The 15599-nt window shown below is 37.8% G+C and overlaps 1 protein-coding gene across 1 annotated transcript in view; it reads left to right on the top strand.

The window, feature by feature from the left end:
* The first annotated feature begins 3185 nt into the window (after positions 1-3185).
* Positions 3186-15599, top strand: part of fmn2b (formin 2b) — a 98680-nt gene continuing 86266 nt past the window's right edge. Inside the window, 2 exon segments of the mRNA XM_041251868.1 lie at positions 3186-5203; positions 13613-13779. Of these exon segments, the coding sequence (XP_041107802.1) occupies positions 3229-5203; positions 13613-13779 (2142 nt within the window). The 5' untranslated portion in view covers positions 3186-3228.

Here is a 15599-nt window from a genome sequence, read left to right as displayed (position 1 = left end):
AGGTCTTGCAGAATGCTCTGTTGTGACTGTATTTAAACACAACCTTAAATTGCACTATTTGTGGACATGGTTAGAATCCCTTTACCTTATAACTTTATTGTACTGCAGCAGGGCCATTCAATGAAAATGGCTTGATTATTACACTTATGATTGTCATCCTTATCAATTCATTGCAAGCCCAAGACTTTTGTGGTGATGTGACTCTTAATGTGCTGGAATTTGATAGTCTTGCCAGTATCCTGATAATTATCCAGTGTAGCATCATGAGGTGTTCTGTCACTTTTGTATACATTACTGCAATTAGTGTGCGTTTGGCCATCATATGTGTGTACAACAATATACATTTGCTTTACAATATTCACGTACTGTATAAACACCAAGGCAAAAATTAATATTTACATGTATATCATTTTAACAATGACAACAAAGTACAGTCCTTTTTATATCAAACATATAACAAACCTACATTGCAGTACAAAGTGTCCGTGAGCACAACAGTTTCATTTAGAAATAATGCTGTATGCAACCTGAAAAGAATTCAATTCTGCATTTTTCTAAGCTATCTTAGTGTTAATTTTTTGTGTAATTTTTTTTTTTATTTTTATTTATATATAAATATTTTTTGCAAGTAGTGATTTATAAACTCATCAGGGAGTTAAATGATTAGGCAGATAATACAACACACATGCAAATGTAGCCACACAGTGGATTATTTAAGACTACTGCAGAACAGTATTTGTGAAATGAATGCAGCCAGCAGCTTCACAAAGCAGTACCAACAATGAGATGACATTATGCAAAACGTGGAAGGCAGCTGGTACGTAACTGGAATAGGCTGCTTTCTATGGCTGATTAAATAAATAAATGGGTGTTCAGAAATAAAGGAAGGCAGGTTATGTTAAGAAAAAAATAGAAATGTTTTTATATGTGGGAAATGTAGTGTATGTGTGATATGCAGCATCTGAGGATTTCTTCTGGGTTAGCCGGGATTTACCAAAACTCGTGTTGAGGCGCAATGCAAGTTAGCTTAAACAAATAAATAAATAGCGTTTCCAGGGTTTCCTGAGTTTCTCGAGTTATTACGTGAGCTAGACAAGGCTCACTCATGACATGAGGTGGCCAGATAATAACCAAGTAACCAGATTACTGTGTGATCGTTATTGACATTGTAACATTATCATTAAAACACTGCAATGGATACTTTTCCAGAAAATTCACTGCAGTCTGTCTTGTGATATTGGACGGTGTCCTAAAATCGCATCAAACCTGCCATAATAGCGGAATGTTTTGTGATCGTTTCAGCTTTGTTATTGTGGTCCTTGATTTTTCTGTATTCTGATTTAAAATTATTTATTTTTTCTCTACGTTGGAGCGCATTCCTACTTGCACCCATAGAAAGTAGAACTTGACTTACATTTTGAAACACTTTGATTTAGAAAAGATCATTGAATCTGACTTTGAATGACCCGATCTCCCAAACGGTAATCGGTGATAACGTTTCATCATGATTCCAAGCTGCATAATGTGCTATTTTAGTGTTTTCTAACCGTAGTTTGTAACTGACACTGGCTTTCATGGAGATTGTTGCTAAGACCTGGGATTCCATGATTAGCGATGTATTTTCAGCTTGCATAGTGAAATGGTACCAAGGAACTGTAGGACCAACAGCGCTATGGAATACAGCCTGCTGTTTTGAGAGTAGTATTGAAACTTGTTTTCAGTACTGTATTCAGTTTATAGTTTTTCCTTCATTTTGAAAATGAACTGATATGTATGTACGTACAAATAAAAATCAGTGCTTCACTTGTTTGAATCAGTTTTACATTTGATGTTCTTGTAGGCTTCTGTACCGCTGTCAGATGTTCTTTGCAGAGTGACATTATATACAGTGTAAAAGTCAGGTTTGGGGCTATCAGAAAAACTCCTTTTGAAAATAAACCTTTAGAGTGGAGTATATCTACATGTATTGCTGTTTTTGTAAACATCTGAACAACCCTTATTAATACAAACAATTGCTATGTTCCCCAGCTGTTCGGATGAAGGGGCTTCTACTGTGTGTTATTCTTAGTTTGTTTGTATTTGTTGTTGAAATATAGTGCGTTCCAGCACTTTTTGGGGGGAACTCGAGCACTGGTCAAGGGAGAAAGACCTGTTTTAAAATACCAAACAATATGAGGTATGCAAATTCATAAATGATAGTTACACGTTGGCGGTTAGGACTACATTTCCTGCCCATGGTGTGTAATGCCCTTTTGACACCACTTTAGTTCCATATGAAATCCACTCTTTTCAAAGCCCCCGTTCTTTATGCAACCTCCCACCAGTGTTAACCCATTGTAATTTAATTCAGATTAATTTCACATTAATAAATTTGCATTTGGAAATGTCCTCTTCCCCACTGTCACCAGGTACAAGGTACCACTTTCTAAATGAAACTGCAGTTACAATTTCTAATGCATGTCTCTATAGAACGATTCCTGGTGGTTTGTTCCTGTTATGTGACATTAACAGTTAACATATGGTACTTTTAGCCAAAGGAGCACAATAGATAAGTGCAGATAATCGTATGTATTTTTGAATGAAGTGCTGCAGTATTAGGAGGCATTGTGGCAAATTGCAGTAAAATCCTGGTATTAGTACAGTAGGTCAACATTTAGATTTAAATTTAGATTAGAATTTGAGAAGTGTAGTCTGAATTGAGTATAGTATTCCTAGTCATTGCAACACATGTCCTGTTTGAGGCTGAAAAAAAAAAACAAAGTTTACAAGTCGCCTCTACAGCTATTTTAAGTGCAATTTCCTGAAGAGATTAAGCCTGGTGGATTAGTTTCTCACGACTACTGCATTTTCTGAATGCATACACATTGAGTGGAGTTTACTGTGTTCCTGGTTACATCACCCATGTTATTCCTAAATTCCCCCCCACCACCTTTATTTAATCTGATTTGAGATACTGAAATACATATTGATGACCTAAGTGTTTGTAGCTCCTTACAGGCTGTGTGTGTGTGTATAGATAGATGTTTGTGTTTTACTTCTTACTATATTCCATTTATAGTGATTTAATTAATAAGTATAATCAATTTGATTTATTTAGTCTTAATTTAACACATTTTTAAATTTCTAATTTTATTTCTTTTTTATTTTATTTTATTTAGGGGAACACCTTTAAGGCAGCATCCTGTGATTTTTCCATCTGATAATGAAAACGTTTCCCTTACGTGCATAATGCAGGCTATACAGACAATTGAAACGCATGTCCCTGCTTTAACGGAAAGCTTTTTCAGAACCCCTTTCAAAGAGAGCAGAAAGAGTAGCTCTGCTAGTTTGGGGAAGCAGCAGCAGCAACAACAAAAGCAGCATCAGCAACCACGAGAAGGAGCTGTCTGCAGACATGAGTGCTGCACTGAGCATGTCCCTGAGGAGCAGACTGCAAGCAGCTCATTATGCAGAACGCCAGCTTCAGCAGATGGGGGAGAGCAAGAACACGCATTTGCTTCCCTTGCATCAACATCATCACTGCTCTCGTCACCGGAAAGCAAGCCTGGGTTACTAAACAGAATCTCGTCAAGAGGCAGAGCAAATAGCATCTATCAACATGGCTTGATTTGTAAAGGAGTCCGCTTGCTGAAAAACATGGGTAACCAGGATGGAAAGCTAAAGAAGGCAGGAGGGGATAATGATGAGGATGCTGGGGGGCCCTGGGAGGTTGAAGGCACAAAGAAAGGAGTGCAGGGAAAGAAGGCACATGGTAAACGGGCAAAGAAATCAAAATCTGAATCCAAAGCATCTGTGTTTTCTACCATTCGGATGCGAAAGAACCTATCCAAGGCAAAAGGGCTCACAGAGGGATCAAAGGAGGATGTGTTAGAAAACCAGGACTCGCAAGCAGATGAGCTGGACAGTGCCCATTCTATCAGAACCAAAACCCCCGATATCAGCCTTTCTGCTGAGGAACTGGGCCTCTCAGACACAGAAGCTGAGCATTTTCACCTGACAACTGAAAGCCGACAGGCAACTGTGGTAACGCAAGAGGGACAAAGGGCCAGCTCTGGCTCAGATACTGATATCTATAGTTTCCACTCGGCTGCCGAACAAGAGGATTTGCTTTCTGATATCCAGCAGGCTATTAAGCTTCAGCAGGGGGTTATTATTTCAACAGCTGAACAGCCAAACTGGAAAGCGGAGTATAAATGTGAGAGTGATGTTAAAACGACCCCCCTAGATTCTGGGCACTTTGTACTTCTGGAGGCGGTCCCTGACAGAGAAGATGGCCTGGATACTGAGCAGCACTTGTCAGTTGCAAGCAGTGAAAAACAAGACATTTCTGTTTACGACACTTCAAATGATTTAAAGGAGGCATCAATAGAAGCGGACAACCCGCCCTGTACTTTGTCTGGGACAAAGGAACCTAAGCTATTGACTGAGAATGCACAGCCTTTTGCAGCTGGAATTGATGAGAGAGGTGGAAGCCCTGTTGCCAGGGAAACAGCTACCAACAGCTACCAAGACTTGACAGTACCTTTCGGAAGTGTGGACAGGGCTGATGAGAAAAATGAGGCTTCGGCACTGCCGTCTCACATGACTGAAAGACAGACTGACTTTGAAAATAACCAAGAAACTCCAAGTTCCCCAGAAGTGACTGCTAATGAGAGAGACAGTTGTGATGAATCAATGGGATGGGCCAGTGATTTAAAAGTGAGTGCAGAATATGATCCTCCTACAGTAAATAGAAAGGGCAGTCTGCCCTTTTCTCCATGGCCGACTGAAAGTCCTTTAGCAGCTCACCTTTTTAGACCATGTTTGACTTCTGTGTCCTCCCCTATTGTCAAACCATACCCTACTATTCATCCCAGTTACATTAAAACAACAACAAGGCAGCTGAGTTCTCCAAACCACTCTCCTTCAGCATCACCTTCCCAGAGTCCCCTGTTCCACAGGCGACAAAATGACCTCGGCCACAGGACCGAGAAGCGAAAAGTCAAACAACAAAGGTCCTGCAGCGCAGCAGGTCTCCTAAGCCGGTCTGCTGACTGGACAGACGAGCTGGCCAACCTCCAGCCTAAAAAAGCAGGATCTGCAGATTATTTGGAATATGGTGGATCAGAGGATGGGCTGAGGAGAGGCAGCCTGCCAGTATGTACGTCACGGAAATCCTCAGGTGTGCAGGCCTCCACGTGCAACTTTAACGACGTCTTCTTTGGTGAGTGTTTTATTTATTTATTTTTTTTATATTGTTTTATAGAAATCCTTCCTCAGACCTGTGTTGGTTCCCTACTTTGGTTTCATTTTGACATCCAGGACAGTGCTCACAACTTTCAACCATTGTAACTTCTGACAGCTTAACATGGTAGCATGAAACAATTAAACTGGATTTCACAAAGCCGTTATACCCAAGTGCTAAACAGGAAAGGGTTAAAATGGTTAGTTACCCACTGTAGCTGCCTTTTTAAAACATAAAGGATGTAGTTTATACTAATCCTAATATCTTGGTGCTTTGTCTTAAATTACCTGACAGATTTTGGGGGGGGTCGGTCTTCATATGGAGGCAGATTACCACTGGTTTAGAATTCCAGCATTGTAGTCTAATCCTGGCCTGGAAAGGGTTAATCGTGCATTACAAACTTATACACATGAATGCTTTTGTTACACACTAATTGTATTAAGTTTACATGTTTGGTTTTGCCTGATACACACACTGATTAAGGTACCATTGCAGGTTAAAAATAAATTTGTATTACTTGTTTCACCCATATTACTCCAATACAGCAACCTTAAATTATCTTTGCTACATTTAACATAACCATATCCTGTATTCAGTGGCAAAAACTTTGTTAAAGTAATGTTAAGGTTTGGTTGCAAAAGTCCAAAAGGTTAGGAAATTGCAAGTTAAGGCAGCCACACAACCTTGACTCTGCACCTTTATACGCATGTTTCCCATCACATTTGACATCACATGACATAGGCAATGACATCACTAGGCACATGACAAATTCTCCCCGAAGACTGGCCATATGGACATAACGCTGGGAAATAAGTCCTTGTGATTGGTAACTGCAGTAGCATTCCCACAATGATTGCTGTCAATGTGTGCTTAGTACTCACAAATGTGCAATTCATGTTGAGGTATGTAGAGATGACTATCAGATTTTTGGAAAGGAGTACCTGAAAAGGAATGGGACATGCAATGTGTCAAACCTTACATGTATGTTAACACTTTCTATTACAGTTAGTACTGTATGGTATACTGTTGATACATGTATGCTGTGATACACGAAGCAGTGTTTTGTCTCTTGTAAGCATAACATTCATGCATTACAATCCACCTCTTGTTTATGTACTTCATTGAGTACCGTTAAATTTTCAATGGTGAACTGCAGAAATCTGCATTTGTACCTAAACATTTTAATGTCATAATTGGCTTCCAGCGTAACAGTATGTTAGCAAGCATTTATAGTCAACTGTAAAGTTTGAAAGGAAGAATGGTTAATCACAGTGTAAACATACACATGGGGCGGTATAAAATTTGCACGGTATGATAACCGTTAAAAAAAATACTGTGATAACCTTAATATCACGGTATGCAGTACATCATGCAAGTTATCAAATAAAGGCTCAAAAGAAAGACTAATGTAAATCACTTAAATTACTGTAATTCACAAAAATAAAACCAACAAAACACACTTCCTTTCATGGAATGATTTAAACATTTGGTATTTAGTATTTTACTATGCCAAATAACTTGGTACGTTTTCTTTTTTATAAAGACAATCAGAATAAAAAAATAAAATAAAAAAACCTAAAGTTGCGCACACTCAACGTTATACTACAACAGTATTAAGATCTACTTGCTGAATGATATGGTGCTGTAGTTTTGTTAAAACATTTTAACATATAAAATTAAACAAATATTTTGTTAGCTGATGGCAAATAGAATTGGGAAATGATCGGTCTTTTGCTTAAAACCCAAACACGTACCACAGGTTATTATTTAAGAGCAGAGATGAGTCGTTTTATTTTTTCAACCAGGTAAATAAAATATGTATAGTAAAAAAAAAAAAGTATTTTAATACTAAAGATTTCTTCACTTAAGAAAATTGGAATACTTTTACAACTAGTTTTAAACAAAAATTTGTTGGTAATAAGTAGGCTATCTTGCTGCAGTCGCGGGTCTCTGCTACTTTTGTTTGAGACATCGGTCATGTTCTTATAGCGCAGATTTCCGCAGTTCTGCACAGAATCTCGGAGATGCGCTGTAGACGTCTCTCAACACCCACAGAAATAGGTGCAGATTCTGCATAGCCCTGCACAGCTTTGAAATGTTACTGCGGGAGGCTGGCTGCGGCTGTGAACCAAAGGGACGATACAAAGATCACGAGTGACCTGCTAATCGTAATGCAAATAACCACTAAAACTACTGCTGCCACCTTGTTAGTGGAGGCGAGTGACATTTTGTCATTATACAATGAAGCCGTGAACAGCCTTGTCCACGCTATATTAAATAAATCAATTATTAAAAAAACAAAAAAAAACATAATGTACTAAATCAGTGATAAGTGATGTATAATTTTACAATAATTAATGTTTATCTATTACATTAAACTGACTGTTGATAATCCAGACAAATGTAAATATAGCATGTTGAAAATGAGCTACGCTGCAAGGTTTGGTGAAGACGTTTCTCTAAAAGCTGCGTGTGACGTCAAAGACAGCAGCCAAGAGCAGCCGACACAAGCTCTGGGTAACAACGCAGCAATTGAAACGTGTTTTCTGTGTCTTTGACCGTTTCTTTCAAAACCATTATCAAAATACAGTATCAGTTCACAAAAAGATCTTCCTCTGACACTTTGCTAAGGCTGCAAGCACCATCGCTTGATTTAGAAGAAGTGTGTTTGCAGTTGAAAAATGCTTAACCGGTGTATAACCGAATTAGGATAATTGCGGTTTAGAATAAAAGCAACTGTATTAATACCGTAATGTACCTAAACCGCGGTAAACCAAAAAACTGGTATACCCACCCATCCCTAATACACACATAAAATGCAGTGAGTCCTTTTGCCACATCAAATAGTGCAGTTAATACAAGAAAGCCAATACTGCAGATTCCACTAAGGCTGGAGAGGTGGGGACAGCAATGACTGTACCTGAGGCTGGAGAGTTGGGGACAAATTTGAACAGTAGTACTCTGGGCAGTTATTCTTCATGATGTGTGGATTTGTCCACTCTCTTTCTAGAAAGATCATGTAGGCAGTCTGTTGTGTGCATTGCGTATCATTACATTGAAACCATTGCTCATTTTTTCATACCCAGGGAACACAGCAACCATGGCTGATGGGTTTCCCTTTTGTGGAACACAATTGCCAGAGTTTAAAATGTTGTCCTATAAACTCTGTCATGCTTGAAATTGGCAAGTGCTGTGTTAATTGCAATAAGTTTTTATGTTCTAACTCCACACAAGTAACTTTCCAAATAAGTAATTAATTTTTGGTGGGAGTAAACATATAACATGCATATGTATTTACAAAATAATTTTCATTTCAGAATATTCTTTTAAACTAAACGGGAGCATGTTATTTATTTTTTGTTGTCAACCAATTATTGCTATTGTAAATGTGGACCTCAGTACTTGCCTTTGAAAGAAAAAAATCTGTACTGCACAGTTTTGTTGCTGTGCTAGCTATATGCTAGAGGTTGCGTCCCCACTAGTTTAATTCATTTTTCACATTTTATTATTTAAAAGCACAGAGAAGTTAACAGTTTATATACCGACAGCAACAAGGATTTGTTTGTGGAATGGAATGGTATCATTGAGCTCCCGACCGTACCATAACAACAAAAGTGAGAGGGGGGGAAATGAAAATCCTACTTCCTATATTTCCAAAAAAAAAAAAAAAAAAATTGGTTTCCCCAGTGTTGAAAGCACAAACACAAAACTCATTCAGTGATTACCAATTTTAATCCAGACAAACACAGATGTGACCTGTGTGTGCTGAACTGTATATTCCATGTCTCCCTATTCAGTGATGTCAGACTTATCTTCAATTTCTGTAAAACTGGGACCCCCTAAAATATATTAATACCCTGCTGAACAGCTACACCCTCGGGACTATGCGTAACTCCTTATTGTTGTATATTAAATAGTGTCTATTTCCAAAAATAGGGAGTACACCATGTTGTAGCAAAGGAAATGCCCACCCCTGTCATTAGCTGTAACAAGTCAAACTTTACTGGTCAAGAAGGTGCAGTGCCCGCAGTCAGGAACGTGAGGCTCTTATTAGGAGGAGTTCATGGAGGAACCATTTATTTAACAGGGATGAGTCATCAACCTGCAGACTCCTAAATCATTTCAATTCAGGGAAAACTGCTTAATAGAATCACTGGCTAATTAAATCAACCACATTGTAAATAACAATGACATTCCCATTGCTTTTCAACTAGTACAAAACCTCCTCTACCTTGAATCGACTGCTTGATTAAAGTGAACAGACAGACATGATCTCATTAATACTGCAGGGTGTCTCTGTAATAATATTACAGTATTTTCTACTTCACTGAGGGTTCTTCTAAAACCCAAGACTTGGTACAGGACTTGTGTTAATTTATTTTTGAAAAAAAATATCCAAAAATGTCTCCTTTGAAAAGTGAGTCATTGTTTTGTATAATAGCTTGCTTGTACTGCTGGTGTTCTTTTTCTATGTTTTGAAACCTACGTGTAATTTAAAGTGAAACAGAGGATAGAAATAGACTGGCTGTAGTTCAAAGACACAGATTTTATTTTTCTACTGGTAAAGTACAGAAATGTAATGCTTCAATTATTTCTGTGCAAGGGTTTCTTCTTTAGCTGATAAGCTTAAACACACTGCCGTTTATGAACCCTCTTATTGACTTGTCAGGTTAATGGTTCTGTGCCAGAAGGATGACAACTAAACAGGGTTACTTTTAATATTGAGCTATTCTCTAAACTAGAGCTGTTCAACTGAACTCTGAGATCTGCAGAATTGCATTGTCATGTATGGCCTTTTTAATAGTGTGAACCATTCATTCCTGAATTTTACGCATTCTGTATATGGTTGTGTTTGTATACTTCAGTGATAATTTGTTTAAGTGTAGTATCTGATGAGGTAAACATTCTGAATTCTAGTAGGTGCTTGGAAAAGAAAAATGAGTAGATATTAAGTTACATGGCCAAACCTTTTTTTTGCTTTTTTTTTTTTAAAAAAAGGTTTAGAATAAATACAAAAATGACAGCTAATTAGTCCAAGTTCTTACCTTTCAAATGAGCTGTTGACGATCGCTCTTGTAGATCCAGAGAAATTATGTTTGAAGTGGCGAGTGTGTCAATGAAACTGTAGTGAACAGGGGCGACGATGTCTGTCATGTCCAGATTTAGTTAAATGCAAAAGGTGTACAAAGTGATGGAGAGCACACACTGGTTTCTTGTTTCTGTCAAATAACGCTTTGTTAGGGTTAATGTTGACTAATAATTATATCAGTTCTTTAACAAGCCGATGGTATTTCCCTGAACTTCTTTCCTTTTTAGTGTGTGGTGTACCCATACGCTATTTCTTTAGTTTTAAATATTTTTAAAAATTATTTATTTGTTAGAAACCCAGGTTTAACATGTCAGCTAAATGTTCACCCACGAAGTGTGTAAAAAAAAAAAAAAATAAATAAATAATATTCATAGACTGATTTTGAAATGTTGGATTTGTGATATGCTTATGTATTTAACTAAATCTACACTTTTTGTGGTTAGGGAATAAATATGTGATTTACACAATCTGGGGAAAATAAAACACCTGCTAAAATAAAGGTAAGGTCTAACGGTTTAATATGTGGAGGGGGGCAACAAAATGTATGCTGAACGGGGGTGGAATTTAAAGTTTGCACACCACTGCATTTGAGCACTGGTTGGACCTAGAGTCTCCAGTAAGGCTTCTTGTTTCTTTTCTTTTTGCAAATAATCAAAACAGATACAGTGAATAAGACCCTAGTTATGGCATACAAACTGAATTTGGTTCGTTTGTTTTAGTACACTCCCAAATTAGCACAAGTTTTTATTGTAAGTGTTTTTTGTATCTGGTAACCATATATAAAAAGGCCCATAAACTACACTTAAGAAAAGTTTTATGACTACAAAACTTCTACATTATTAAATTTAAGTGCTTCATGTAATGCATTTTATTTTGTTTGAGGTTTACATCAGACTTGCTTGAAAATCCTAAATGTTTACGAGCAATGTTTTTATTTTTTTTATTTTTTTTATTAGGGTTTCAGAAAACCCCTCAGTGTCTGAGATGGCCAAAAAAAAACCAAAACAAAAAAAACCCTTCTCTCATATAAAACGTATTGTTTTGGGTGTACGGATAATTTTTAATGCAGGCACTTGGTCATACCATGCAAACTCTTAACGTCTGGATGAAATCTTCTGAAAGTCGGCTAACCGGACTGCGCACACCCGCTATTAGTCTCTATACTTGACGTGCTACATCCTGCCAAGACATCTGTTGCTGCCTAACTTTAGTTAGTTTTCTCTATTGAGTCTTTGCTCAGAAACCAGTGACTTGCCGCTTTTCAAAATTGCATGTGGACCTTTTATTTATTCATTAAATCTTTATTGGTAAATGTCATCAAAGTGTACATTCATTACATACTTTATTTTGCATGTTAGAATTTCAACTTAAATATGAACACTACTTAAAGTAGTGCTTGGTGTTGGTTGACCATTGTGCAGTATGATGTGTTTACTGTAGGTTTTAAATAGAACCTTGTGTCAGCTGAGTGCCCCGTAGCCTTGCACTCATTTAACTGCTGCAACAAGAAGCTTTTTGGGGAATAGATGGTGTGTTGTTGTGGTGAGATTCTAGCAATAAACCTTTTGAGTAAAGATCATGTGCCGATCATACAGTGAGCAGTGCTGCTGTTGGCCTGAGCTGAGGAATCTGGTTTACATGTCGATTGATTGGGTGGATGCTTGTGTTCTCACAGCAAAACACCGAACAACTTCAGCATTGAAGCTGTGCAAAATGAAATTATTGTTTTGTTTGGCTCCCGGCAAAAGGAAAACCGATATTAAGATAATTATATATTGGCAGTATCTCTTCATACAGTTTTTAAAAACACAATTGTGAATATATTTATAAGAACTTAAAATTAAAGGAATGAAAGTGTATATATTTTTTTAAGCTCAGTAAACCTCATTTTGAACAAAGATACAGAGTTTTGTTCTTTTTAGGTTGCAAGCACTCCATTTAGATAACTGAGGCACCCAAGCTGGGATTGGGATAATGCAGGTACATTTAGGGCATGTCGTGTGAATAACTAATAAGGTGATTGGTCAGGGGGTTCATAGCTGATTACAAGACTGAACTCCACAGCAGCTGTGGGTGGCTTTGTGGTTTTTGTACTCACCTTTGTCTTTTTTAAAGCTACAATATTCCAAATCCAAGGCTGAATTGACCCATTTCAATTGCGCCGCCGCAAAAATAAATGTTTTACATCTCGTATTACTGGCTTCACAAACTTTAGCAGCCTAGGTAAAAGCAAACCTGGCGTGTTGTGCTTGTGCAGAGTTGTGTGCATAACATGATTTACTGTGTGGCTAAGGAAACGCAGAATCTGAAACTATGCTGCTGCATATATATATATATTTTTTTTTTCGTTGTCACACAGTGCAGACGCGCAAACTGTTAACACAGCAGCTGCACATGTAAGGTAAACGGAACGACTTTGCATAGCAATGTATGTAGCAACGTTTTCAGAAAGTGGCCTGGAAACGCATTCTAACTGGCAGCTTCACTTTCCTTAATGAGGCCCATCCGTTTTTAATGTGAATTGGATCGCTCTGGGTGGTTTGGAGGTAAACCTTCAGACAGTACTCATTATTTGTGGTGCAAAGTAAGAAACCATGAACATGTCAATTGCCTTGCACACAAGCATGCATGCTACAAATCCATGTGAATGTAAAAAAAAAACGGCTGCATTTTGTCACATTTGATTGAAGTTTACCGGCTGCTCATTTTTAAACTCTCAGATCTAAGGAAATATGTATCGCAATCACTGCTAAGTCTCAAGAGGGGTATTTACTTCTGCCTTGCTGACTCATTCATCTGAAAAATGATCCAATTAAAGCTGCTGCAGCCTGTTCAATCAAATGTGTTTTTATAAGTTCAGTGATCTCACCATATGTTTTTATTCATGCTCAGTGACCACAGTATTCTATATTTGACTCCTCTACTGTTGAATTAGACTACCTTACTACTACATGTATTTTCTCAGGAAACCTGCACTACCACATAACATGAGTTGAATCAGGGGTGTCCAATCAGTTCTGGAGCTGGGCAATTCCACTCCAGGTTTAGCAGTTTAAAATCACATAATTAACTAATGCACGGTCTGGATGGAGGTTGCATTGGTTCAACTAAACAATTCATAACAAGGTTGGAACAAGGTCTAGGAGTGGAAGGGCCAATGTTGGGGCCTCTGGGTTGAACTAAAGCTGATGGTTTAAGGCCAGTTGAATGCACAAGTTGTTGGCAAAAGCTGGAATGCTGGTTTTGGGGGGGGGGGGGTGGAACGTACGTTTTTAATGTGAATATCTTGTTTTGTCTAGGACGGACGCTGTTGGAAAAGTTCTTCAGACAGGAGGAAGATGCCCCACAGGAAGAGGCACAGAAGCTCTGCTCCAGGATTTTAGCCATGGGTCTCTTACTACCTTTCAGTGATTGTTTCAGGGAACAGTACGCAGGGAGCACGGGACAAATTACACCCAAGTTTGATGTAAGCTAAATTTTTTATTTTTGGTTTTGGTTTAATCATGAATCCAGGCTGAAGTGTGGATAATGTGCAGAACACTTAAATACCCACCTTCCTCAGAAGAGGATATTCACTTTATTTAATAAATACCATGTTGTGTAATGTACCTCAGAGATCAAACAACTGTTATGCTAAATTGATCCTGATTAATCAGATCATTGCAAAAGCTACATTGCATTCAAGCAAATAAATTATAAGTTTCCCAATGTGAGTTCCTTGTTCCCATTGTGCATCTGTGCTACATCTAATATATACTATATTTATTTTCAGTCTTGTTCTACATCATGTCCTCCATATAATTTCTTTCTGGTTTTCTGTTTGACCAACATGCTGTAGCATTTGCTGACGGATGTTTTGCAGAAGCCCTCCTTTTCATGCAAGCCTCTTGCTGATTCAACATAGATTGTGTTCTTTCAGAGTTTGCAGATCATTATGTATCTCTTGGCATGCTAACAACTGGATGTTTGCCCTCTGTTCTCTTTTTGTGCCTAGAGTAATACTGGCTGTGCAACTATATCAAGATTTTGTGCTTCCCCTGAATCCTTGGGCCCTTTTCACAAAGCCTAACTAACAATGTTTAAAGCATGTGGATTCTGGTGCAGACACATTTTGCAAAATCTATTGGTACTTTACGACCTAATGTGGTTGATAAGTTGTGGTCATGTGACTTTTTGGTTTCTGACCAAACTCTTCGAGATATTATCTTCAAGCTCGGTACAATACTGTATTCTATCATTCAAAGTCAGAAATTCCTTTTGTTGGTGTAATTTTTATGAAGCTGTTCCTGTCTCTTGCACTGCTGTGGCCTCATATGTGAAACGATTTCAGTTAACTGACTTCTTTGCAGGGTTATAAAAACACTATTCTAAATGTCAGTGACCTTGACTTTGAAATGTTGTTTTCACATTTGGTACACGGCTGTATTCTGTTCTCTCTGTCAAGGGCCATGGTTGTTTTCTAGGATTCTCTCGGTTGCCTTTTAATTATTGATGTCCTCTTAAAGGTTGACTGTGTTTGATGCCATGTTTGTTTTCGCCATATACCGAAGGAAAATAGGTAACATTTCTAGTGGACGTGTTTTGAAAAGTTTAAATTCTGTATTTATTAAACTAGGCTGCTGTTAAGGAACCCAATAACAATCTCTAAAACAATAGTGAATCGATTTTTTTTTTTTTAAATTTAAAAAAAATAAGGCTTCAGTATAATGTAAGTAACAGTTGCTGAGCTATTATGCTTTTTCACATAGTTTGGATTATGTGAACGACCTTTTCAAATTGTAGTTGACCATTAAGCAGCACATTTACATGTGCAGCATTCAAGAGGTTGACGTCTGCAATATTCAACCGCCACAGCTCTCTCACTGCGCACAAACAGGATTGTTGTGGAAGAACTTGATCCGTCTGCATGGAGGTCACCTTAAAAGCTGGTAAAACCGTGAGGACAGCAGCGTGACTGCATGCAGGAATCTTCTATGATGAGGTGCTTCTGGTAACAGACCTTAAATGACTTGGACTAAATAACTTTTTACAACCTTCGGTGGAAATATATACCTTTTTTATTTTAGCATGTAAAGATCAAAGTCTTTTATCCATTGTAACTTTTTTTTGTGGGTGGTATTTCTAAATGACATTGGAATTATTGACAAGTTTAGACATGATTGTATTATATATTTCTTTGGAATATAATGCTGTCCTTGGATGTATGAGTCTCGTATGTACAGAAGGAATGCGGGAATGTGTTGGAACTAAAAAACAAGCATCACTTGACCATAACTGAAGTGGGCA

Source organism: Polyodon spathula, chromosome 6, assembly GCF_017654505.1.
Source record: "Polyodon spathula isolate WHYD16114869_AA chromosome 6, ASM1765450v1, whole genome shotgun sequence".
In the NCBI taxonomy this organism is placed as follows: domain Eukaryota; kingdom Metazoa; phylum Chordata; class Actinopteri; order Acipenseriformes; family Polyodontidae; genus Polyodon; species Polyodon spathula.
Note: the sequence above shows the minus strand (reverse complement) of the source record. Positions and strands in the feature narration are given on the sequence as shown.